At 41.9% G+C, this 27,785-nt stretch overlaps 1 protein-coding gene across 2 annotated transcripts in view; it reads right to left on the bottom strand.

Moving 5' to 3' along the window:
• Positions 1–4,507: 4,507 nt before the first annotated feature.
• RFTN1 (raftlin, lipid raft linker 1) overlaps positions 4,508–27,785 on the bottom strand; it is a 96,951-nt gene continuing 73,673 nt past the window's right edge. For both annotated transcript variants that reach the window (XM_048302409.1, XM_048302399.1), the window contains 4 exons: positions 22,903–23,018; positions 12,199–12,302; positions 10,736–10,817; positions 4,508–6,921 (listed from right to left, as the gene is read on the bottom strand). In XM_048302409.1, the coding sequence (XP_048158366.1) occupies positions 6,484–6,921; positions 10,736–10,817; positions 12,199–12,302; positions 22,903–23,018 (740 nt within the window). In that variant the 3' untranslated portion in view covers positions 4,508–6,483. The remainder of the gene's footprint in view (positions 6,922–10,735; positions 10,818–12,198; positions 12,303–22,902; positions 23,019–27,785) is intronic.

Raw genomic sequence — 27,785 nt, 5'->3', positions numbered from 1 at the left:
TTTTTTGATGGTTTGCTTTTTCTTATGGGTAGCAGCATATTTTCACTTTGTACACTTGCTTTGTTAGTCAGCTTTTAAAAGACTTTCGGTGCCTGATTCAGCACTTGTAGAGAATTAATTGTGCAGCAATGCCAGGTCTGTTTGTAAGGATAATTCAGGCCACAACTTCTGAATCTGCTCCAAATGACGTGACACACTTCCCTCCCCAGTTCTACATTTACTATTTTTATAGAAGAGGAGCTGCTGTGTTGTGACTTCCTTCTCTTGCCATTTGTCAGAAGTAAAAACCCCACCTTTTATGTGGTTTATGTAAGTAAGTTGGTTGTGTTGACATTTTCTCATAATCCTGTTCAGCCCTGAGTTGAAAGTGTTGAGTGCAGCAGTCTTAGGAATTCCTCCCCTGAACCTGTATCCATGCCCGTATGGAGGTTGTTCAGCTAAAACTGTGCTTGCATGGGCCGTGTCCTCAAAAGCAGCACTGGCGAGCAGCAGCCAAGATGATGCATCTCCCCAGTCCTGCTGCATGAAGTACAGAGTTTTAGGGGACTCCAGGATGTACTGCTTGGAGAAAAGTCTCTGGAAAGGTTGCTCTTGTTACAGCTTGAGGTGTAATGGCCAATACCTGAGCCTTCCTAAATGAAGCTTCTTTGTCCAACTTTTAGAGAAACTCATCATAGAAATAAAGAAACCAACAAAAATTTGTAAGGAGTTTGTTAATTATCTGCATGGACAGTTCAAGTACTTAAGTGGTAGAGCTTCCTATTGTACATTGAACAATATCAAAAGTGCTAAATTAATATTGAATTAGTAGAACGTTACACAGATAAGGCCTTCCCTTTGTTGGTGGCTCCTTTCCTTGAGTTACGTGTTTCAGGCATAGTTAACTAGGAAATGCAGCAAGTTCCTTGCCATCATTGTCTCCCTGTTCTGCATTAAATAGACATTGCAGAGACACTGAACCCACCAGCCACTTCCCAGCCTGCTGCAATAGTTGGTGTGAAGCACTTTGTTTTTCAAGCATAATGTCCCTGTGGTTGGCTAAAAACGCCTCGAGCCCAGCTGTAGTTCTCTCCAGAGAAGTCACTTCAACTCCAGCATACTCCAGTTGTACCCTCTTATTATCAGTCTGGTATGTTGTACAGCCTGGGAGATACTTACTGCTACATCCATGTGCGCCTCATCCTTACAGTGCAGAGAGGCAGTCCTGCTGGGAAAGGCCAGGCCCTTGCTTTGAGTGAAGCACAGAGCTGCTCCTGGGCCTGTGTCAGAAGCTGATAAATGAAATAATGCCAGCGCTTCCTGGGCATCGAAGAGAACAGGCCATACCTGCTGCCACTCGGAACACATGGAACTTAGGGACAGGCTCTGTTTTCCATCAGGAGGGGTGACTCTGATTGATGGACCTTTAAGAGTTGCCTTTTGGGGACAGTACTGTGATGAGGCTTTGCCCCTAAGTTTGTGCCTTCTGCTGCCTACAGCCTCATCCACTTAGGGCTGTGCTTCTGTTCCGTGCAGTGCCACCACCAGCTGCCATCACTGGCCCCCTGTGCAGCCACTGCACACCCAGAGGGGATGTCTCATTCAATTCCTCCTCCTCAAATGAGAGGAAGATTCTTTCTGAGTACCCATATTTCAAGGAATGCTTCCTTGTTTGTTCACTCTAGAATGTAAATAGGATAGCGTGCTTGTCATAAAAAATAACACCAAGGGGGTTTTGTGTTCACAGAGATCACAGCTGACATGTCAGAGCTTGATGCTTGAAAGAAGCAGGGTTTTCCTAGGAATGTGCAATACATTGCTATCAGGAAGTACTGGTGCCCTAAGATAGCCAATGCACTAGGCTCCTGTGTATTTTAACAGTGCCATGATGAAAAGATTCTGAGAAGCCTTTAAATGTTTTTCTTACGACTTCTGAATCATTTCATGAATTATAAACTGGTACACCCTTTTCTTCCCTTAATGCAGAGGCTTTCTGCAGCCCAAATTACATCTCTTTCACAAACCCCTCCTCAGACCTGCACCAAAATGTCCATTTAACAAAAGGCATTTTGAAATCCTTTGCTTCTGTAATCATCCTCTTTTCCCTCTAACCTCCTTCTGTCATCCCCTGTTACACTCAGCCTGAGTGCTGTGGGGCAAGGGCACATCTCTCTAATTGTGTGGGCTCACCCACTTGAACAGCAGGACGAAACACACACACACTGCCCCGAAACATGGACAAGAGTAATTATTTCATACCTCCCCACCATAGTGGTAACCTCTGGTACTGTGAGCAAGAAGTCCTTTCTTACCTTGCAATAAATGACATTTCTAAGCCAAGAAATCAGGAAAGTTGTTCACATCCCCTTCCTGTTGACAGTTAAGAATCTTTTGGAAGTCTCTTTCTAAAGAGTTTCATGGTCTTTTAGTGAAACATCAGTTTCACCTTAAAGTCTGTTATTGGATCTGACTCTGCCATAATTGAAGGCAAAAATAACACCCCAGAAATATTAACCCATATAAACATATGTTCTACAAATAATGGAGTAAATGTGATATTGGCCTGCACTGGCAGGAACAGAGAGCAGCCCCTGCTATTCAGCTGCTACTGAGTTGGAGAAATAGTCTCATCACGCTGGTGAATCTTGTCATTGTAGAAAATGTTTATTCCTATTACACTTGTGCCATCAGCTAAGGAGCAACTGCAGAAGAAAAAGTAGAGTGATTTTTTTTTTGCAATAAAGGATGAGGAGTGAGAGATGTGCCCATCTTTACATTTATATTTAAACTTAAGGTGATGGTTGGTGAGTTACCTGGTGTTGCGGCCTTATTATACTTTATCTTTCTCTTCTTCCTGTGACACTTATTCTACCAGTTTGCCATGTGCTCATCTGGTGCAATGAGTATCAAATATTCCTATAGTATTTGCATCAATTAGCTGGAAAAAGAGTGGCTATTCAGTTATCATTACACCATTTTAGTTAGTAGGGTGCTTTTATAAGTGAGTAACAGAAAGCACTAAAAACTGAAAAGCCTTTTTTCCCCCTTCAGTGTATAGGTAAGGTACTGATTAGAGTCAGCACTACAGGCACCTGCCTGAGGCAGGAGGCTTTGGCAAGGATCACCCTTTAAAGCCAAAAGCACATCTCCAGTAACAGCCTCAGAGACATATGAATTGTGTCTACAATTCATAGGCATGTTGTTCGCTGGTATTCCTCATACTTTTGAGAACATTTATCAGCAAGAAATTAGTATCTGCTCTTTATACTCTTCAGTTCTGGGAGGATGAAATTCCTGCATGAAAGGCTGATCATGCTTCATTTCTGCCCTATAATTGGCTCCCTGAGGCAAATGTAGAGTCACAGCAACTGCAAAGAAAAAGTAGGGTATCCAAATGCAGAGCCCTTCCTCTGCTCACCTCAGAACCTGAGGCTCACAGGGAGCCAAATTAGGGAGAAATGGGTCTATTGTTTTGTACTTAGCTTCATTTCCACACATATATTAAAGCTACTCTGGGCTATTGCATTTATACTGTTTTCAAGTGCACAGATCCAACAATCAAAGACATAATGCAAGTTGAAGTACCAGTCCCATTGTTTGTGCATTTAACCCCTCTTAACATACCTATTTTCATTATGATGCTTTAAGGGTTTGGATAGCCTACCCATCATAGTTGTACCCCTCTGCCCCTGCTCCCTGCTGTTTGTTGCATTTGAAAAACCCTTTTCCATCTTTCATTTAATTCAGCCACTCCTCTTTGCCGTTCTTCATTTGCCTCATCCAGTCTTTCCTTAAACACCTGCAGGGACGGTGACTCCACCTTCACCATTTGCCTCACCACCACCGCCCTGGGCAGCCCATTGCAATGCCTGAGCTGGATTTTCTCCTTTGAACTTCTCCTGTGTAACAGCTGGTGGCTTGTTCAGATGACCACTTGCTGACTGCTCTTTCACTTCCCTGGCCACTCTGATGGTCCTGCTTTTTCAGACCCAAAATGGCAAAGGCAGCTGAGCTAAACTGCAGATAACAGCTGTGGAGCCTTGCTGCTGCTGCACCACACACCTGCCTTCCCCAGCCCTCATCACATCTGGACCATCTGTCTGAGGGATGATTTAGGCTCTCTCACTCTCCTTGGGACAGGGGCATGGTGCAAGCACACGCACAACTTCAGACAGCTGAACCAGCTCAGAGTAATTCAAAGTCACAACTTGGAACTGATTATGAGATTATAAACCCCAAAGCAGCTGCCCTTTTGAAACTGAAAAAACATGCAAGTTCTCTTCAACTCTTCCCAACCCTAAGCCAGCTTTTACAGGAACAAAGTTTTAAATCAAGCCTTCACTTAAACAAGTGCAACTTCCCCACAGGCCCTTCCATGCTGTCGGGAAAGGAAAACCAAGTAGCCAGTTCTCTAGCACCAGTAACTACTGCAAATTCAGTAGGAAGGAGCTTCCCCTCATCACCACTTAGAGATCCTGAGTTTGTCCTTTTGGGGACAAATAACTGGCAGTTCTGCAAACACCACAAATAAGGAATCTCCTCATGACCTTTATTTCTCTTTAGTTTTGTAAGCAGCTGGGATTCAGTTAAGCAAGGTCAAATTGCAATCCAATAAACGTTTTCTATTAAAAAGTATTTGAAGAGGTCTTTCTACTGCAACACTTTCTACTAGCAAAACGTTCATTAAATATAGTGAATTTTTAAACAAGATGAATACAAAGCTAGTCCTTGAGATAGAAACCATCAGTAAAAGGATCTTATGCTAATAAAATCTGCAAACAGGAACTTAAAACTGTACAAAGCACAGACCTTGTATTTAAGTAGAACCACTGCAGCAACCTATTTTTGAGGCTATTGGAACGCCAGTGTGATCTCAAAATACCAAATGAAACAATTGAAAAATAGCATCAGAAATTGAAGTTATTTACAGTCCTGTGGTTAAACCACTGAATTCAAAATAAAAAACTCCTTAATCAATGACAAAACTACCACTGTGCTTTGTGTGTGTGAAATCAAATGGTTTAAACTTGAGTGCCTTTGTCCCAATTAAATGAATATTTAAGTGATGTCATTTTTCCCTTCTCTGCAATGTTCTGCCAACTGAGTAATTTTTAGGCATGAAAGATGCTTTTGAACCACTCTAGGTGCACATCTGGTACAGAACATAGTCCTTTGTACAGCATTTTGATTTGAAGACTAAGGAAAATTATCAAGCACAAATCAGTCAAGGAAAAAACAGCAAATCACTTACAGAGCTCTTGCTTCAAAACAAGAAAATCAGGGGGATTTACAATATATTTCTCACCTTTTTACCAGATTACTCAACCACTTCTAAATAAGAATGAAGGTGGTTAAGAAGAGAGAAACCACTCCTTCCTACATTTGTAAAAACTGAAGAACTTGGAGAACATTGGCACAGAAACTATATTACATGTACATTCACTTGTAAATATTTTTATGTAGCTTCAAACAGGAAAATGTTGGTAATTTTACAGAATCCTGTTAGGTATCAGTCCCAGAATACAGTTACTTGTATGAAAAAAAATGGTCTGTTATGGTATTTTCATTTTGGATGGTCCTTTAGTGACATTTGTTGGCCACTGACCCCTGTGTACAGTTTCAGTTCTTTACCACAAGGTATTTCATAACAGTGAGGAAGTGGTGCAAAACCACCTGGAAAAGGTCAGGAGGTAACATCTAATTCCAATTTTTGTGAGGATAACCACTGATAGAAGTACTTTTTACCTGCTTTTTTGTTTCCTGGTTTTCTGTCTTCTGAAGCCCCCACAGCTACTGATGAACTGCTGATTGGCAAAGACCAAATAGGAAATTGCATTTTGTATTGGAATCATCTGCTTCACAAATTCACCATGGGGTTTGTTTACCCACTGTGCCTGAAACAGGTACATGATCTGCTTATTGCTTACAGATCTGTAAGGGTTAATAAAATTCAGAAGAGAGTATCATCAGTGAGTATGCTCCTGGAGAAAGATATGGATAACAGCCATCTTACCTAAGCTTTCCAGTTTCAACCTCTTTAAGTCCAAATATCATTTTTATGACACTACAAGCCTAGTGACAAAATAACATCTGACCACAATAACTTCTCCAGGAAAGCTACGTGGACAAGAAAGTACTACACAGTAAAATCTGACTGAACTGAACACTTGCCCTGACCCAGGCTCAAAGCTGGCCTGCTAAGGTTGGACATGGAAAAAAGTATAATTTCTGTCCTTCCCTACTTTTTAATTTAAAGTGTAGCTCTAGGAGAGCATTTCCCACTACGTACAGAGAAAGGAATTTTTCAGTTTCTGTGGGTTGAAAAGTCTGGGCCCTGTAGGTACTAAAAACATTAAGATACCAGAGTGCTAAGGAGCAAAGTAAGTCAAAGAAATGTGAAAGAAATTCTGAGTTGAGCAATGGAGTTAGCGGTGGGGATTATCAAAATCTGTTCTTCTGTCTTGGCAAAGTATCAGCCACTCACAGGGCTCCTGCAAAGAGCTCTCATTCACAGGAGCAGTCCATGTCCAGCCCTGCCCCGTCGCAGCCGCTGCCGCCGTCCAGCCCTGGTGCACAGCCCCCGCCCTCTGTGGCCTCACCCGCGGGGCAGCCGGGCACGCTCTGGCTGAGGCAGGCCTGCCCAGCATTGTCACCAGGGTCACAGCTGGCAGGACACGTCTCTGCTGATGCCCCGTCATGGTGGGGACCTCTGTCGTTGGTCCCGGCTACCTCATCTCCCAAGTCTATGACATCATCCAGCTGCTGTTCTGGATCCGGCTTGGCTGCTCTTGAGATTTGTGCTTCTAGGTTTCTCGTGTTCTCTGTGACTTCAAATTCCTGCTTCTCCCCTGCCCTTTGCTTCTCCCTAGTACTTAATTTAGCCTTTGTGGAATTCTTCATTTTTCTGTTGTGCATGTCTTCTTTGGAGAACCTCCAGTGAAACTACAAAGAAGGGATCCAAATGTTAAAGACCATTAGAGGCAATCTCACACGGACATTTACTTTCCTGAGTAGAAATGTTTTGATTATTTAGTTTTAATTCAAAGACTAAAGGGTTTGACCAGAAAGACCCAAGATTAAAAGAAGTTGCCTGACCAAATCAGACGGCCTAAGATGATTTCTGCTCACCCAGATCTCTCTGTTACACAGAGGAAGGAGAGTCCGATGCTTTCTGCTTCTGCTTTTGCGTGTGCCTGGTGGGCTCCTCTCTACACCGTGTGGAAAGGGAGGGTGTGCAAAGCTGCACAAGTGCAGACAGAGGAAGCAATCCTGTGGCGTTATTCCAGTGTTTTTCACCAGGTTAACAGCAGAACTAACACCACACCCACGACCATACCCAAACAGTAGAATATTCTGAACCATCTGTATGAATGCTTTTTGATGAGAAAGCATGAGGCTGCTTCTTGCAGCACTGCCACAGGACTTGCCACAGCCACCATTTCAGAACTGTTTTAACTAGTACTAAAAAACAAAAAGGGAACTAGCAGTACCTTGAAATAAAAACTTGACAGGTATAATGTATATAAAGGCTGACAAATATGCCACTATTATATCCACTTCATTTGTCAGAAAATAAATCAACCTTCCCAAAGAAAGCCAGACCACAGAGCCATAGAATCATAGAATGGTTTGGACTGGAAGGATCTTCAAGGTCATCTAGTTCCAACCACTCTGCCATGGGCAGGGACTCCTCCTAGAAGACCAGGTTGCTCCAAGCTCCATCCAACCTGGACTTCAACACTGCTGGGGGTGGGGGGGGCACCCACAGCTTCTCTGGGCAACCTGTGCCAGTGTCTCACCACCCTCCCAGTACAGAATTTCTTCCCACCATCTAATCTAAATCTGCCCTCTTTCAATGTGCAGCCATTACCCCGTGTCCTATCACTACACTTCCTGGCAAAGAGTCCCTTTCTAACTTCCCTGTAGGCCCCCTTCAGATACTGCAACACTGCTGTGAGGTCTCCGTGCAACCTTCTCTTCTCCAGGCTGAACAGCCCCAACTTTCTCAGCCTGTCTTCATAGGAGGTGCTCCAGTCCCCTTACCAACTTCGAGGCCTCTTCTGGACTTGCTCCATGGTTCCAAGCCACTGCTAAGCCATCCTACACAAGTTTGCTACGTACCTCTAAATGTGCACAACCATTTTTTCAGCAGTGTCAGTTGCTGACGGAAGCCCAGGAATGGGTTAGGAGGCAATGTCTGGATGGCATAAATAATCTCATCATGACATTCAGCACACCCAGCTATGTTCCAAAAAGCCATTATCTCCAGTGAAACTGGCTCTGTGCTGAAGTTGGCCAAAAGGTCTTGTATTCATAAATTTTTGATCTAGCTATTTATTCCTTAATCAAAAAGCCATTCAAAACTTACTGGCAGATTACAAAGCTGGAACAATGTTCTTTCCTCCTGGTAGCCAGAACTTAATGTAAAAGAAGAAGGGGAAAGAAAAAAAGAAACTGGCTTTCACAAAACTTCTCGGTTTTACTTAGAAGAAGTTATCTTTCACTTCAATAGAACTGCAATTTAGAGAAAGAGGAACGATAACATCTCAGTTCTAGAGCTCAGCTGTTTAAAATTCAGACACCTGAGTTTTTTTCCTCTTTGATTTGCCGAAGTGCTGGGCACCCACTACTTCACTTAACTCAAAGCTCTCTTTGGCAGAAGGTATGATCAGGGCCCTAAGTGTGATAAAGATCCAACTGTAGGAGGCTCTGTGTGTGTGTGTGTGTGTGTACTCAGTAAGGTACTTACAATGTATTTCACAAAAATGCATTTCAATGCATGAAATAAGCATCAGTTTTGTATAAAGTGAATGAACACAATTACCTCATCCCTGACTGAATATTGCACTAACAGGAGTACTTCTCACTGAAGAGAGAAGTTGTACCACTCCTTGCATATTTCCTTTTCTGTTCCTCTGACTACCTTGAACAGCAGTTCATTGATGTGCAAAGACAGGTTGGAACATTTTCCAACAATGCAATATCCTTTTAATTTTATCATGCTATTTCCCTCCTCTGAGGGTTATCTATAAACATTTTAGACATGCCACAGCTTAAGTTAAAAAAAATCCCTGAGAGCCTGTGATGTTGTATGTGCAGAATATTCAGCAACTTTTAATCACATGCTTGGGTTGGCATCTTTGATGTGACACAACAACCACTTATGGACGTTGAACCAGTCTTACGTCTCTTTACAGAGCTATAATCAAGGTATGTCACCCTTCCTTGATCTCTGTTATGAAAATGTGCAGCAGTGATTCTTGCCCTCAAATATGCCTGTATATTTAACACTGCCAACAAGTAAGTCCTTTGTTTTGTCAACCAGACATTGTTAAATAAGTTTTTATAGCCTGGAATGAAAAAAACTTAAACAAAGTTTTAAGTCATCTGGTTGGTATGTATGTGTTATTATAATAAAAGAAATCAGCATCATACTAGTTTCTCTGTCTGAAGATGAACAACCACATATGGGTTCCCATCCCTTCCACTAAAACCACACACAGTAGTAGGAAAAGAATGACCAAATACAGGCACTCTTAACACTCATCCCAAAATCCCCTTAATCACCTGAAAACAAAGAGAAAAACCAAGGAAGATGGGCTTTGTAACAAGTTCACACAATATTCTGGGCTCCTGTTTTGCTAATGAGAGAGGGTAAATCCTAAATCAGTTGCACTCCCAGCAGTTCTCTCCTACTTCAGTCAGTTCAAACACTCTCCTGCTCTGCACTATATCAAAAAGACAACTTTCACAGAACCAGGCTCCAAAACAGTGAGGGCTTCATAGATGAAAACTATCTGCAATTATCTGAACTGCTGGGTAAAATGCTCCTGTTGCTCAGGTCTGCTCAGCATTTCTGATCTCCTACTGCAGCTCAGCTCCGCATGGCCTGAAGCGCCCACTCCTGCAGGGGACCTCGGGCTGGCAGCACTCACCAAAGCCCACAGAGCCAGAACAAAAGCGAGGCTGCATTAGTCAGCAACTCATCATCACGTGGTTTCAGAGATCTTTTCCGTACTTCACCTGGCTTTCCTGATCCCTTGCATACTGAAAGGAGAAGGCAAATTTGACTGTTGTAGGAAGATCATCTCACTTTCTCAATTCCAGTCCTCGCATTTCTCTCTCCAGCTGTATGGCATGACAGGTTTGGGCAAGGGTTCCCACAGCTAGGTGGTTAAAAAGGGAAATGGGAATACATACATACATCCACATCCATGCATCACTAGCTGTCAGCTATGTCTTTGGACAATTTAGCTGGATTCTAGAGGCTTTTTTTGGTTAAATTGCAGCAGAATTCATTAATATTCACACAATAGAAACACCAGCCAAGATCAGGCCTACATTGTGCCAGGTTCTACCAAAACAGAGAGAGAGAGCAAGAGCGAGAGAGAGAACGAGAGAACAATTTAAACAGAAAAGACAGTAAATGGGTGAGAGAAAATAGTGTTGGTTCCACCTTGCAGGCACTGAACATGGACAGAGAATTTTAGGTCTAAATGGAGGTTTATGGCTGGTTTACATGAAGAAAAATCTACATCTCTTCTGCTGCTGTGAGTTCAAAAGAGAATGAAATCTAGGAGCATTGACATCATTTGAGCATTTTTTGTCTCTTTCATTTGCATAGTTCCATTCCTTGTGTCTCACTGCTGTATCACAGAAACATTGAATAGGCCATTTTACTTCAAAGGGAAATCAATTTCAATATAAAAATACCACCAGCAAAACCCAAACAAACCAGAAGCTCAAGGTTATTTACCTTAGATTCTTTCTTCTTTGCTTTCTGGGGCAAAGAAGGTCTCTGAAGAAATACAATTTGCTTTGTAGATAAATTCCCCTCCCTGAAAAGAAACAAATGCACACTCCTGAGAATGAATTAAATTCACATCCAGCATCATTCAAAGCGAAAATCCATCTCAGTCATTTGTTTCTGCAGGTCAAACAAGAAAAAAATGAAGAATGATCCTCACACTGCCTGTCCCTGGTGTCTCTGAGCAGCCTGGTATTTTGGGGGGCAGGGAGAGGGGAATGTTCAGACTGATAGAGCCTGTCAGCCTGTGACACAGTTTTGCTGATTGTTTTAGCATTAGTGTGTAAACACAGAATAAATTGTTTGGCAAAAAAAGGAAGAAACCCGGGAGTCCCAGTGTGTGTGTGTCCCAGCAACACTGGAGTGTTCCTTCCCTCCTTCCCTCCCTCCTGGGGCACTGATCCAGAATGGGGCTGGGTGCTCCCTACAGGTCTGCAGCATGGCAGGAGGAACAACCACCAGGTGGGTGCCCTTCTGCACTGACCTCTGTTACTCGAGGTATCAGTGGGGTACAGAAAGCTGGAAGAGAAAGAAAATCATATATATATCTTCAGGAGTCAGGAATTACAAATCGTAGCTGTGATCTTCTATTCATTCTTATATTTAAACATTTATGTGAAACTTAAATACAGTTTTTCCCTCAACACAGATGGCCTTTTACTTTTTAGGTTTTTATGTGTAGGAGTAGTCTTCATCCAAATCTCATAAAGAGCTGGGCATGTTTTTACTCATTTTAAGATTAAAAATCATGACTGACTATACTGGTGTGTGTATATATATATATATATAAATATATCCCTGAAGAGTGAAAATTCAGAAAGCACCATCTTTTATGATTAACAAGTGGGATGATTGTTTTTCACCAGTTATGAAGATAATTTTTAAGTGATTTGCACTTATATTTAAAACCTCAGAATATTAGTAATAGCAAAGTAGACCACAGAATTATTATATCTGCACACAAGGCTACTAGAGCAGTGACACACTCATCTCACATGGGTCTGCTCAGCTGGACTGTATCAGCAGCATTAGACAGACATCTATTAAGAATAAAATGACTCTTCTTCAGTTGGAGAACATCTCACTCCAAACATTATCACACATTTTGTCTTTGCTCTAAAGGACGTTACTGGAAGATCCAGAGCAGGAATTTTACAATCATGGAGTTTAGAGAGAGGCAGAAACAACACCCAGAAAATTCATGCAGAAACCACAGTGCCACCTTGCAGTCTTTCTGCCCACGAGACGTGCTTCCTGCCACATGTGGCTTGTGATGCTCGGAAAGCCCCGAGAACAGCTGCAGCAGGCTTTGCAAGGAAATCCACACTGACTGCACAGGGAATTGCTTGTGCAGACTGTGGTGCTTGTACAGCAACTTCCCTGGCCAAAAGGCAGCACCCACCCCTCCCTACCTGTTTGTCTTCACAATGGGAGTAGGAAGCACGCACGTCAGCTGCCAGCCGTACATGGCAAGGGAGTTCAGCAGCGGAACGTAATCTGTCTGCACTTCAACTCCCTGGGGAAGGAAAAGCAACAGTTGGCATCATCACTTGGAGCGCGACATTCAGCTCGACACCAAAAAAACCCCAAGAAAAAATACATGTGTGGGTTTTCTCAGAGGGAGACAGAGTTTTTGCACTGAAGTGGGTCATGTTTTACGTTCAGCTAGGCAGGAAGGAAAACATTCAAAAACATGAGACAAATGACTGACCGCCCATACATCCCAAACTGTTAAAGGAGTTTGTTCAAAATGGTAAACATCTGTGATCTTGTTTTTACACTGCCTGACTCATCCATCTAGCTTTAGATGATTACAGATCTGAACAGGATAAATTCATTGTATGTTATCAATTATCTCCTCCCTAGAAAAATGATGTTCAAGTAGTTAAAAAATGACAGCATCGCTTTGCTTGGATTCTGCACTTGTCTAGGCTTCAGCAAATCCTGAATATCTGCACTGAAATCAGTCATGTTGCTCTACCATGATGGATCAAAAGGAAAATAGCCAACAACAGCAACAAAAAATGTAAGTACAAGTCTGTTCCTTTTATCGCCCACAAATACACGTTGCTGCCTTCTTATTTTGAATCAGGAAATCTGTGGGCGAGACGAAAAGCTTTGCCTTTCAGTGCAGGAGTCTGGCTCCTGCTGCACATGTACCCAGCAGAGCCTTGCTCATTCTCTTTCAACTAAAAGGCAGACCCTGCAATCCACACAGAAAGAACCACTGGTGGTTTCAACAAAGATTATTCCAGTGAGGTGTCTAATTGCCAAGGCTGCCAGTAATTTAACGAATAGATGCTAGAGCATATTTACTAGTTTTTAATTTTAATAAACACAAAGCAGACAAATGGTAACTACTAGTCTCTTCAAATATAACTAAATTTGACTGGAATAATAATTACATTTTCCAAAAAGCTCAGGCACTCACAGCGGTTTCACGTGCACGTAAGGAGTTTTAACTGCCAATTCGCAACACTGGGGAAGGCACAATAGGTCTGCAGCTCCAAAAAATCCATTTATTCCACAGTAATGAAATAGTCATTTGATCAGAACTAATCCAAATCCTGCTGTAGTTATTTCAAGGTACTTTAGTGAATTTCAATCTCAGCTGTTCCTTTCTTCTAACAAATGTAATTTAGGTCACTTGTATCTTTATAACTGAATGGCTGCCTGACTATACCTATTAAAAACCCGATCATGACTACAAGTGCAAATAGCTGAAGAAGCCGTATCAGTCCTGCTTAAAAGGAGAACGTTTAAAATCTCTACCCCAGAAAGTGCCTGCAAGAGAACACTACTGATGTACTTCTGCACAGAGGCTTGTGGGGGCTTAGAGAGGCAGTGCTACTTTACAACATCACCCTGTACAAACTGGAATTTTTAACTCTGGGAAAGAGACGCCCTGCAAGAAGGGGGCAATACCATGTGGCCCTTAACTCATGTCCTCTGGAGCAATCAGGATTCACCCTGCAGCTGTGATCATGGTAGATTCAGAGTCTCCTTTGATTCCCATTTCCCTCTGGAAGATGGATATTTGAGCACTCTTTCCAGTTTTTAAAATAGTGTCCAAGAGTAATAAAAAAATTATTACATATCTAGATGCCTTTCAGATCTGATGTCTCAAGAAGACATATTAATAACACGGTGAGATTTGTGAGATTGGTCAACAATGGCTTCCAAAAATGAAGATGAAAATATGCAACATGATGATTAAGAATAAGGTCAGAGCATCCATCATCACAAGCTCTTCATGAGGTGCCACATAAAAGGACCTGTCTAAAACATTTCCTCCATCAAACAGTGTTTGCAGAGGAAAAACCAAAAGGAGCTCACTCATTTAGAGGGTGGAAGCAGATCAGGAAAGACTGGCACAGCAGACCTTGTTTGTGCCCCAAGGAACATCTTGTGTTGTAAGAGGATTTCTATTTTGAATTCATTGCCTAAGGTGGGTGATTAGCAGGCAGAACCTTCTTCTTGCATCAGGATGTGCAACAAATGTCAGAAATCAGAGGGAGATTACAGCAATGAGGAAGGACATCAATACCACGCAGAGCTCATTTGGCTGCTGCGGAAGCCAAATTGTTTCAGGGACAAGCCATCACTCCTGCCACAGCCCCCTGTCCCTGCAGGCTCTGAGCAGCGAGACAGGGCTGGCTTTGGACCTGTCTGACTTGTCAGGGTTAAGCATCATCTGCAGCAGATGATGGTGTATTTCACAACCCAGTGGTGCAGAAAGGAAACAAGCAGGTAAGTACATTAAAAAGGGTAAAGTTATCAGAAAATAAATTTAAGTCAATTAGGCCTAAAGAAATGTTTTTTTTTTAAAATCTGGCAGTGTAAAAAAAATCAAAAACAACCAACCTATTGAAAGAGTTCTATACAGTTGTTACCAAAAGGTAACCTCTTATTTTTCCCATGTGCTGGTACCCAACAGCCCAGTGTGCCTGTTGGGCTGTCTGGAGGCAGGAATTGTGTACAGGATGCAGAGGTGTACCCTCCCCTGAGCTCCTCATGCCCTTTAACAAGCTCTCTCCAACTCCACGGCGCTTCGCTGGAGTCAGACACTGCACCTCATCTCCAGGCCCTTGGGGAATAGACTACTCCCAGTAATTGGCTGAGTTTGAAGATGACAGACAGAGAAAGGAGTCACTCCAGAATAAACAGGTGTAATCCACATGGGCTTCAAACTCCTGACTTGCAAATACAGATAATTGAAGCTTTTTTTAAGACCACAAGAAATTACTTCTCCCTCCCCCTCCTGAATCATTGGTTGTAATTCTATCCCACGACTGGAATTTGTGTGCCAGCAGGAGTCACAGTTATACAGACCATTAATTGGTGTCATATTAAATGCTTTCTAAAGCAGAAATGCTTCTAAACAAACAATACACTGGGGGACGGGTGCAGAGGAAAAGAGTCATCTTGTATTCATTTTATATTTAATACAGTAATTATTTTATCTACTATTATTAGAGACAATAGAAATAAGATTTCAAACACACTGTTCCATCAGATGAAAGTGCAATGTTCTTTCTAACTAGCAAATACTGGATTTGAACACCAGCAAAAGTAGAAAAAAATGTGCAAGAGCTCTCCTGAAAAAGAAGTGTTCAAACAATGCATCTCAAACTGGGAGACATTTCATTCACTGAAAGGGTGGAAAATTTTAATTAACTTGCTTCCCACTCTCCTGTGGATGATAAGTAATCTCTGATCACACCTTGAGTGTCAAGAAGCCAGAGCATATTGAGCTAGGATTTTCCCTTGACTTGCACCACATGAAAAGAATTCTTTTTATTTGTAGTTGTATTGTTTGTTTTCATCATTTTTTCCTTTCACAGTTGCATCTGCTCATTAGGAGAAAAAAAAAAAAGATTAAAAAAATGATAAGAATAATATCTAGGGCAAGCCACACAAACAACTGCATTAACAATTTTTCTTTTCTTTTTCCCCCCTACTGTGGTGATTTTAACCACAGCAAGATAATACACAAGACAACTACTAAGCTCTTGTAAGACAGAAGTTCTTCAGAAATCATTCTTTCCTGGGCTAAGTGAATGTGATTTAGTTACAAGGCAGCTATGGATTGTCACTATTTAATATTTTTTTCCAACCTGGATTAAAGAGTGGTAGATTGAAAATCCCATTAAATAAATCTTAATAAAACCTTTATCAGCAAATCCTAACAGACTGCATACCAAAATCTACTGACAGATGGCAAAGAGGATGGGAAGTAAAAAAACAAGTTGCTTTGAAAACCTACTGTTTGTTGCAGAAAATGGGCACTGCTTTCAAACCCAGCTCCTAACAAAAAATAGAGGGGAGAGCCCATGAGGGAGGCAACATGCACCCCCAGCCAAGGCTGGCTACCAGTCCTCACTGGTTTTTTGGCCAAAGCCAAAGCTTTTCTGTCCCAGGGAACTGAAGGGAGGAAGTGAAAGTGGCAAAGGCAGGACTTGCACCTTAGTGGAAAAGAAAGAAAATAAAATGACAGAAATTGAATATCTGGACTGTGCCAGAATGACCCAGTAAAAGCATCCTGCAAACATTTTATGTTTGCAGTAACACAGCTGACAGGGGGACTAAATTCAAGCTCTAAATTCGTGAATTATTTGCCTTTTTCCTTTTCAGACTTCTTCCAAGAGGTAATTTCTGCTGACAGTGTAACAGTATTGAATCATTAAAAACATTTATTGGAAGCAAAAAAGAAGTTTCACAAATGCTTCAGCAATAAAAAAAGTTGGACTTTGTTCCTCTATTATTGAGCTGCTCCTGAATTTCCATGTGTAACACACCACAGCACCTTGCTGGCAGACACTTGCTACACATCCATTAGCTGTGGAGCAGAGGGCAGTGGGATGGCTCCTGCATCCTTGGAAACATCAGTGGCTTTGGGAAGCAGGTGGGTCACTGACCAACAAAGAGTACCTGCCAAATGGGGATCTTAGTGGAAAGGTAATAGAAAAAAGAGTAATAAATCCACAGGCAGGCTTTTCCATCAATATTCTGGGCATATGTAACTTAGAGTTATTTACTATTATTAATATGTATGTCAATTCCTGCAATGTGAAATATTTTTGAGAATATAGTAAGGCTGTAACACTGTAAGAGGCAGCATCTTGCTTAAAACAGTGTTTCTGCAATTCAGATGTATCCAGCCACAATTTCAGTACACACAGGCTGCTGAGTAGCATTCACAGCTGGCTCCGCATCTAGGGTAAAATTAGAAGAAAAACAACAACCAAAAACCCTTCTGTGCCCACAAAGACTGCTTCCCTCAGTGACTTCTGTGGATGCAAATCCTATTTTTTAGCATGCATGTAAATGAACAGAAAGATCAGAGTGCTCCTGATACTGCCTGCACCTGTAACAAGAAGTACATTTGCACAGCAACACAATTCTGCCTTTACAGAAGCACAAGGTCGGCAGCAAAAGCTGGAAAAGGAGAATATGTCAACACAGAGGGTTTTCCACACAGGACACTTGGAAACATTCAAAGAAATGTTGAACTCACCACTGCACAGACAATGTACACATGATGGGACAACTCCACTTAACTGTCCATGAAACACAAGAAATAAATGTGATCTAGCAATCCATCAGTACAGTTTCTTAAATAACTCTGGCATTTTTACTTTTACAATTCCTGCAACAGTTAAGGTGTACCTTAAGGTGAGCATTGATTTTCCTGTTTGTCCATCAATTCTTTGGGGGAAAAAAACACCAATACAAAAAAATCACTTCCTGAGAACTTACATACCCCAGTGTGCCCTACACACGCAGCTTAATCATCCCCAGGCAGCTTCCCCAGCACAATTCCTTTTGGTTATAATTTATTCCCAAACAACATGTGGCTTCTACCAGAAGGCTTTGTGCACCACTCCCTAGTTATGCAAGTAATAATCTTTTTCCATGCAAGCAGCGCAACTGAAGCCCAGACCCCTCCACTGCCCCTGGCTCGTGCTGCAGGAAGGAGAGCGCTGCACTGCCCCTCGCCCACAGGCGGGCTCTGCGTGCAGCCTGTGGGGTCCCAGCACCCACTCCCATGCCCCTCAACATCCTCACACAGATGCACTACCCAGGGCACTACTGCCTGGCTGCAGTCACCTGCTGGGCAAAAGAAACGTGTGCCCTGCGTGGTTTTATAAGAAGTATGAAAGAGGACTGAAACACTTTTTCCCAGCTTGTTCTTAAGTGGGAAGTTCAGATCTGGGAGGTTCACTTTTCCCTGAAATGTTTTATGAGTGAGCAGAGAACTAATTCTTAGAAAACTGTGACAGCTAGGAAAGCTTTTTTTAATCCGTAATGTGCTTTTGAGTCTGTTTACTTCAAGCGCCCTTTACTCACATGGAAGAAGCATTCACCTTGTTAGACATTCAATACCACCACAGCCACAAGAAATTATCAAAGACGTTCCTAGTTCATATTGCTAGGTTTTGTTATTACATTAATCATCAAAAACCAATGAAAGAATACTCTGTGGATTTTAATAGATTTTAAACCTATGTCTACTGAGTTCAGCAAATATATATGTATATATGCTGCTTTCATATCTTACATAAAGGAATGAAACAAGAATTATAAAAATCTTTGGGAGGTAACAGGCTCCTGAAGGTTTTTGTTCAGCTCTTCTTAAAAAGCAACAAGCATTCAGCAACAGACATTGCTGAAATATTATGCCCAGGCAGCATATCTGTCCTTTGGGTGGTAAAGAGGGTCACACACATGACTCCTCTGGGCTTTTCATGCCCATCACCATCAGCTTCTTGGCTGACCTGGTCATGCCTTTCTCCCGTGGCCGGAGACAGCAGAATATGGCTTAACTGACCTAAATCAGATTTACAGACAAATCAAATCCTGATTTCCAGAGAATTTGTTTCAAGGCTTACATTAAGGCAACTTGCAACCTAGGCTCAGCAGAGATAAATTTTTAAATCTTTTGGTATGTCGCACTTTAAAAAGGTTTACCATGTCTACGGTGGAGACTGACCCCATTCAAGTCTGCCAGGGAAATGGCAACACCACAATGTATCTGAGATTTTAATTCATGTCAGTACAGCGAAGGTATGGTATAGCAGCAAATACAAAGTGATGAATCAGCAGCTCAAGACTTTCGATGAGAAAATCTGTGTAAATTAAGGACAATATTTTCAAAATGAACACAGCTTCAGAGGCAGAACAATGCAGCAATCCTAAATGAATGTTATAGCACACAATTTTAAGGACAGTATTAGCTATTTTGTCTTGGGTAATGGGGAAGGGAAGGTGACAGATTTAGAGTTAGGGAGAGGGAAATCATGCAGGCTCTGATTAGTCAGAACTGTCTACCCACATTTGCCTACACAAGCAGAATTAAAACCATCAAACAAGTTTTAGGGCTAGATCTCAGAGACTGCAGTGGAAATAATATGTCCTGACATTTTTAGAGTTAAAGTGATAAGGATGAGTGCAGTATTTTGTCATAACAAGTCCTGTGGTCATTTGTAGAGGATACCACAGCTCTACTTTGAGAAGAAAGAGTTAAATTACTCAGAGCTATTACATCCTGTCTGCTGCTTGGCGGGACCACATACTGTGACAGCTGCGAGCTTTACATCCTCTACAAACTGACATTTTACACACATACTGAGTGCATCACACTGTTCAGCTTGTTTTCTCTATTAGCCTTAGCAATTAAAAAGGCAGCACTTTCCCTGCTAAGAGGTATGCCAACCTCTCTCTTTTGTGTTTATAGTTAAACAGCAACCCTTTACCTTTTCATTTAGAAAGGCTTTCTTTCTAAAGGGCATCGATACATGCTACATGTCTTCCCTTTCTAAAAAAGCTTTCTTTTGTTGTGACTGGGATTCTTTTGTTTGTTTCTTCTTCTTCTTAATTAAGATACAGCACAATAATTTACATTCAGTTCAGACCACATCTGAACAACTCCAAAGCTCATCCAAATAACCAAATTGAAAATAAGGATCCGTTATATACATTTATGTCACTCTGCCCATCCAGGCTTCTTCCACTTCCTTGGTACAAATGGAAATAACAAATAGAAAATATTAATGTAGATCAGAGCTGAATGTACACCAAAAAACCCCCAATCTTCTACATAATGAGTCATTCCACTGCTCCCTAACTATCTCTGTAACAATTATACTTTGTAACACTCATAACAGAAAGAAAGCCTTTACTGGCTCTTGGACATCTTCTGTCACTACTGAACTCTGTCTTCTTGCCCATTTTACAGTCCCCTCCCCTGCCACTGCATTATTCCACGTTGATGGTAAATAAAGGTGAATTCCAACAGGGCTTAACACTCAGTCTTCTGGGTACAACACAGTGCACAGTGCCTATGAATCCCCCAGCTTCCAGTCCTTTCACTGATTCCACGGCTTTAAGCACCTACACCTATTATGTCTCAGAAAGCCTGAGGCATGATATATCCGAGCAGTTATTTGAATTGCAGGAGGAGAAAATCAAGGTGGCCAGCTCTGCTCTTTCTCTATATGGGCAAGACCTTTGTAAGACTTCCCCAATGCCTCAACATTCTTCCTTCAGGAGGTTTTTTATTCCCCATATTCTTCCACTTTCAGCTTGGTGGGGAACATTTTCATAGTGTCCTCAGAACAGCCACACTTGATCTCAAAAGAGCAAAACTGCCAGGGAACACCCAGCATCCAAATTTTTCATTACAGCAGAGAATAATCTGATCACACTGACAAGCTGTGTATATGCTACCAGTCAGTTTCTGAAATTGCACATCCCAAATCTTATGTCTGGAACAGGAGATTCTCTGCATTAACCCTCACAGACATGGTGTGTAGCAGTACAGCATCTCCTGACACACCAGATGGCATCGGGAGGTTCATTCCTTAGTCTGTTGACCAGCTGTGTTCTCCAGTATGGAATTGCTAGAATTGAAAGCAAATGATACTCCACCTACAAGGCCTCTAACACTTCAAAAAAGGGCTCTGCTAGAAAATACTCTTCTGCTCTGTCCTGGTGTTTTGGTCAGCAATCTTCCAACACAGGATCCCCACTATCCTTCTCATGTAGCCTGACAGAAACTGTCCTGTGTCCACACAGATTATGCCTAACTTTGTTACAATATCCTACTGAGATGGAGAACCTTGGATTGGTTGTCTGAGAGCCAAACCAGCTCTGCCCACGAATCCATTTATAACTCAGAAAGCTGTCTCCAACATGGCTGTAAGTGATGGTTAAGGAAAAGCAATATATATTAGGTCAAGCATGCAGGATACCTGCCTCAAATATTTTGCATGTCTGGTTTAGTTTCTACTGAAAGAAATCCAGTTTGTGCACTGTGGGACCATTCTGTGAGGTGAAGTGAGGCATATTAAGGGCGGATCAGTGGGTTCACTTCAGAAAGGCACTCCTTATCTGAATTAAAATGCTTGTATGAACACAAGATCCTCTAAACTTCTGGGACCAACAACCTTGTCCAGAAAGGAGTTCCACAGATCTGCTGCATAAATAATTACCTGAAGTATCTTCTTTTTGTTTGCTTTGCACCTGGCCCTGACTAGTGCCATTTGGCACTTAGTTCTTATACTGGAAGAGACGGCAAACAATCCCTATTTCCTCTTTCCTATGATTTAGGAGCTCTGTACCTATTCCATTCCCTGCAACTCTTCTCCAGGCTGAAAGGATACATCATGTAAAGTCTTCCTTTTACGGAAGCTGTCTGTATTACTGAGCATGCCCACTGCTCTTCTCTGAACAATTACTGTGCTAACACAGCCTTCTGAAATAAGGTGCTGTCAAACACAGCTCACACAGTAGTATGCAGTATATATACTTGCTGTTTCTCCCTCTATTCATTTCCTAACAGTTTTAAACATATGGTTAACATTAATGCTTCTTAACGTTTGCCTTCTTGATCAGCCCTGACCTAATACACTCACGAAACCATCTGTCATTATTCCAAAACCTTGTTCCTGAGGGGCAACACCACAACTTGACCCTAAAAACGAACAACAATTTACAGTCAAGTCTGTCATAACTGGAATAACATTTAATGCAATAAAGGAATCATTTTTCAGACACACATCAGCAACAAGAAAAGCTGCTATTAACGCACTAAAGTGTTCTGCAAGTTGTTTGTAGCCATTACTATTTGGCCATTTCTTGCTGCACTACAAAATCATCATCTAATAACAAAACTCTTAATCCTAGTCTCCTGGAATTTTACACACTTACTCTAGCGTCTGTCCCATTTTCCCTTAATCTGTTCTTCTGGCATGCGTGTGCCAAAAGGAGGGACTATCTGTCTAAGGATTTTACACCCTTTACTATACATTCCAAGTGAAATGATCAGGTATTGCCTTTGTAGATACACAACACCTATTTCTAGCAGACATCAGATAGAACAAAAAAAACCTTCTAAGAGTTATGCAACTTATTCTTTTTCCTCCATGTTCTTTTTGCTTCAAGTCACAAAGAATTTAGGCCCAGCTATTCAAATACACGGGTATTGTGTGTATCAAATTTGCTGTGGAAGATCGGTCTGCAGTGCTTCACAAATTGATTCATAACTATTTAATCAATTTATGATCTGTCCTAAGCAGTGCTTCTACTGATCTGCGTGGGCACCTGGATCTGCAGAAGGCCAAGTTGTGACACATTTGGTTTGTTTATGGGGGCCTATCCAGAATATGCAGTTCTTTCAGCATATGAAGGAGGTCAGACAGAGCCAAGGCAGCTCTCTGTGCCTTCCTGCTGCAGCTCAGCCTGCCGACCTAAAGGGCTGCCTTCTTTAGAACTGTGATGCCACAGTGACTTGTGTGATCATGTTGCCCTGACAACCAATGGAGATCCTCTCTGCAGTTAATCTAGCAGACATCTGTAATTTTGAGACAGACAGCCCTGAGTTTCATTGCTCACTGTCACTCACATTTCCTACCTCCCAAAAAAAGCATGAGGTTTATCAAGATCAGAAGTACGTCGTACAAACCCAGAGTGTGGTGAACTGGCATTACTGTAAACGTTGCATCCCTTTACCTCAACTGCCTGTCTGGTACTGTTGGAGCACAGATCAGTATGTGAGAGTCTTGGAGTGTTTTGATTTACAAAAAAAAGTCAAAGAAGAAAGACTATACACATACCTTCAAGACAGTCCACTGCTCTACCACAATTGCATCATAGCCCTGCGTGGTTTTACTGTCTTCCACAGCAACATCTTCAAAGAGAAATACTCCATCCATTGTCCCATGTAAAGAATCTGTGAAAACACAGGGCTGTCTGTAAGCTTTATAGAAGGCACTCCATGTGTAGTGAGGCATCTGAATTTATTAATAACACATTATTCCAAGGATGTTACTAAAAAGTTCATAGACATTCTCTAACAGTCCAGCTCTATTAAATGAATGAGACTTGTATCTCTAGCAGTTCTTAAAAGCAATACTACTCTCTAATAGCAAAACTTCGCTGTCCAAGTCTCTTATTCCACCCTTTGCCATCAGAAACCACAGCTCTCCCATTCTGAGCAGGCAAAAGTAATTCAGTCCTCAGTTCGGCAGTACTGCTCACCTATCTGAAGCTATAAACATACTAAAGACCATGTATTATGTCAATATGTTATTTTCAAGGGGTTTTGAAGGTATACTGATTTATTTTTATGGTATTTGTGATACTGATACTTGTGACTATATCCATTCATTCACATCAGTCAGAACCCTGCATATGGATCAGCCACTGCAGCCACAGTGATCTACACGGACTAAGGATGATCTGGCATATCTGAACAGTGTGAAAGAAAAGATATGTTCATAACTATTTAATCAATTTATGAAGGCATTTTGACCATCTGGTTTAGTGCCTCTCTGTTCTCATTTGCATTCCCAACACGTTCAGCCTTTTTTCAGACAACACATACTCTTAAAGTTACTCGAGCAGCACTTTCTCCTTTAACTCAGCCACACACTCAATAACCAGAAATCACTCCAGAACTTAAGTTTTGTCAGCTGCATGACAGAATAGAATCGGAATAACTGAAAAAAAAAAAAGAAAAAAGACTTATATTTCTTTGTTAAAATAAGCTGATTGTTGGAACAATAGAATTATGTTTAGGAAAACTGTAAACAAGCAGGACTGTGCTCTTTACAAGCAGAGAAAACTCTTCTCACATTGTCAAAAGGAGTCTTTTTCAGCCCTTCTAATATGAACAATATATTTACTCTGTATGACTGATTATAAAGACCTTGCTTATCCCCTCCCCAAATGTTGTATTTTGCATGATAGCTTCCTTACATTTCTAGCAACACTATATTCCTTGAACTGGTATGATACATGTTTTTGAAATGCAGTCACACATGCCAAACTGACAGATTCTTGAATTGACAGGGGAGTCTTCTGGATAAGCCTACTTAGGTCCTTCATCAGGGTCATCCTGCTTTCCTGGTGGATGTTACGAGGTCAAGAAATGCCAGCAGGAAGGAATCGCTGCCTCCAAGGGAAAACATATATCAAACTCAGAAACAATTTTCACAAAGGAGGCAGTGAAGAGGATTAAGAGGCTTTTTACCTCTTGCAGACACAAGCTCAGTCAACATCTCCCAATGTCATTATATGATCTAAATTCAATTTATTATCTGGAAATAAAGAATTTGTTGCAGGCAATGCCCACAACAGACCAGACTCCGACATTTGGAGGCTTATGTTTACACACACATACACACACACTGCAGCTAGACTGTTGCTGCAGGTGTCAGTGCACAACCCCTCTGTTTCCATTTGCACAGTCCCTCTTTTGCTGCTGTTGCAGTCCAGTCATTAAGTTGCAAGTGAGAAGATGCAAGTACTTGTCTCTAAACTAACATAGGTTTTTTTCTGTTCACTTGTGTGAAGGAAAGAAGTGGTAAACCACTTACTAGGGATTGTTCTTGAGATTCTGTTGGGAGACTGAAAGAACAAGAAGATGACTCTGTCTACTTTCACACTGTTTCCACAGGCAGGTTTCCTGCAACTCTATTTAAAATAAAGAGAGACGAAGACTCCTCACCACTACAGCAAGCCAGGATTACACATTGCTCCAAGGTGGATGAGCTGGACTACAAAGCAGTAACTCCTGTCATCCAGACAGATTTCTCATCCAAGTGAGAAGAACAGACATTTTTGTTGCGAAATAACAGGCCAGATCACTAAGTAGCTGGGTTACAGGTTTGAAAACACAGGGAGAGAAAGCTTGTCACATTCCAAAGGGTACAAGATTTAATTACTGGATTTCATTCAAAAACAGCACTTTGTTAGACCTTACACTACAAAGGGGGAACCAACTCTACTTCTGTGAAATATCACATTCCAACACCCAAACCCATATCCAAATCTATTTCAGGATGCCTAATGTACAAATACCCCTTTAATTTTCCAAAGGAGGGATGACAGGACAGCACCTAAGACTGAAAGCAGATCCCTACTAGACACAGACGTCCAGATCTCACCAGAGCAGCTTTATACAGCACCAGTGCACTGCTCCTGTATTGTGAATTCCCTTAATGAAATTCAGTGTCACACCGTTGGCACAACTGCAGCTTGAGCTCTCCCCCCGCCCCGTGTTTGCCAGCTAATTAATAAGCGATCAAAACACAATCAGCAGGAATGTGTTTACACTCACGCGTAAATCATCCTTTATGTTTCATTCTGCTGCACATTCCACTCATGCAATTCACAGCTTCCACATATGTGAATATGATGGCACATATGCAATGTTTTAGAAACCAATAGCTACAGGCAGCAGAAACTTCACTTGGCAGCGCTGAGTTTATGGTTGGACTCATGATCCTAAAGGTCTTTTCCAACCTAAATGATTCTAAGACTTTGCTTCCTTGTTGGATATACAATGATTACTATTGAAGGCTACCTCTATCAATCATACAATCCATTGATTTTGTAATGGGTTTTTTTGCTAGGAAAGAAACACAGGGAAAATGAGAAAACTGAAGGGGAAAATGGAGAGAGAAAGGCAGCTGCAAATGTAAAGAACGGCGTCTGTTCAACAGAGTGATGCTGGTGAAAAACTCTACAGAAACTGGCTGATGACAGTCACTGAGATTTCCCTCTCAACCAGAAGCGACCTCCTCTCTACCTGTCATGCCACAGTGCTTTAAGCATTCATGCCATGAATGCAGACCTGCCAATTCTCACATCTCACACCTTGCCCACACATTTTACTTTTTACAGGTCATGTACTACTCTTCCAGAGAAAAAGGGGAGGCACAGGAAAGAATAATTGGATCATTACTTCCTCTGCATGTGAAGCATTTGGGATGCTGAGAATAATGGGGGAGAGGAGAAAGCCGCAGAAAGAAAGCTTGAGGGTCATGTTTTGAAGAAAAGGCACACATAACCCATGCTATGCTCTCAGGATCAGCAGGAATTTCAGGTAAACTCTTACACAGAGGTGTGGAAGGGCAAGGAGATGGACAGATGCACTGAGTCTATCTGCAGTACCTTTACCACACAGGGGCTTTACATCTAAGAGCAACTTAAGTCAACAGCCACATGTTCTAGAGCTGGCCCACTAGGTGAGATGCACATGATCTAACAGTTTCATGGAATCATAGAATAATTCAGCTGGATGGGAACCTCAGGAGGTCTCCAGTCCAACCACCTGCTCAAAGCAGTTTCAATACAACTGCAGACCAGACTGCTTGTGGCTTTATCTAGTTGCATCTTCAAAATCTCCAAGAATGAATACAGCACAACTTCCTAGGCAGCCTCTTCCAGAGAGTGACTGTTTTCATGATGAGAACATGCTTTTTTATATCCAAAGAGGACCTCTCTTATTTCAATGCATGTATATTTTTTCCAATCCTCCTATCACACACCACAATCAAGGGCCTGGATCCACCTTTTTTATAGTCTTCTCATAGGCACTGTTAGGTCCCCCAATGCTGTCCTTTCTCCAGGCTGAACTAACTCCCTCAAGTGCTGGTTCATCTTCAGCTTGCTGCCTACTAACATTGCCCTGGATCTTTCAACAGAGGTGCTACCCAGCCAGGCTGTCCCCACCCTGGATTACTGAAAAGGCCTCTCCCTTCCCAGAGGCAGGACATTTGTCCTCATGGAATTTCAAACAGCTCCTGCTGGCATGTCTTCCAGCCTGCCCAGGTTCCTCTGGACAGCAGCCCAGTTCTGAGGCACATCAGCTCAGTCTCCTGAGTATGAGATCATCCACAAACTGGACAAAAGCAAGCCTCATTGCCTCCTGTGCATCACTGGCAAAATTGTTAAACACAACAGGCCTCAGGATAGATCTCTGTGGTACTCCACTTGTTACTCCAGGTAAAGTGCGACCTATTAACCACGACCCTCTGAGTCTAGCCATGTAACCAGACTTTTACCCATCTAGGCTGCGTGGTCCTAGCTTGGATACAAAAATACTGTGGGAGCTACTGTCGAACTCCCCTGATGAATTTACCCAAAATGACACCTACTGCTTTCTCTTCACACACAAATCATCATTTTATCACAGAGGATAATCAGTTTCAAGTATGCTTTACTCTTGTTAAACCTACACTGGATGTCCCCAGTCACTGTCCTCTCCTTTGTGCGTCCGGACATGTGTTCCAAGAGGACCTACCCAGTGATCCAGCCAGAAATGAAGTGAGGCAGACCACTTCGTGGGTCCCTGGTTTGTCCTTAAGGCTGTTTTTTTAAAGATGGGTGCAACCTTTGCCTGTGTCTGTGAAGACTAAGGCAAAGGAAGCACCAAGTACCTCAGTCTTATCTAGGTGTATCTAATCTCTTTTGTATATCCTGACATTGGATGAGGTGGATCATAACACAAATCCTACTGACTGTATCGGTCCAGGCCTAGATTTCCATTGATTATATTGGCACTTTGGGGTGACAACTCATACACAGATTCCTGCAGAGCAGATTTTACAGATACATTTATTCAGCTGGATGTCACTTAACCTGTCTATAAATATCAGTCATCTAAAGCTTTAGATGGTGAGTTGGTCTTTCCAGTTTTCACTGTTTCTCA

This window comes from Corvus hawaiiensis, chromosome 1, assembly GCF_020740725.1.
Source record: "Corvus hawaiiensis isolate bCorHaw1 chromosome 1, bCorHaw1.pri.cur, whole genome shotgun sequence".
Lineage (NCBI taxonomy): Eukaryota > Metazoa > Chordata > Aves > Passeriformes > Corvidae > Corvus > Corvus hawaiiensis.
The sequence above is the reverse complement of the archived record's forward strand: the minus strand, read 5'-3'. Positions and strand labels throughout refer to the sequence as shown.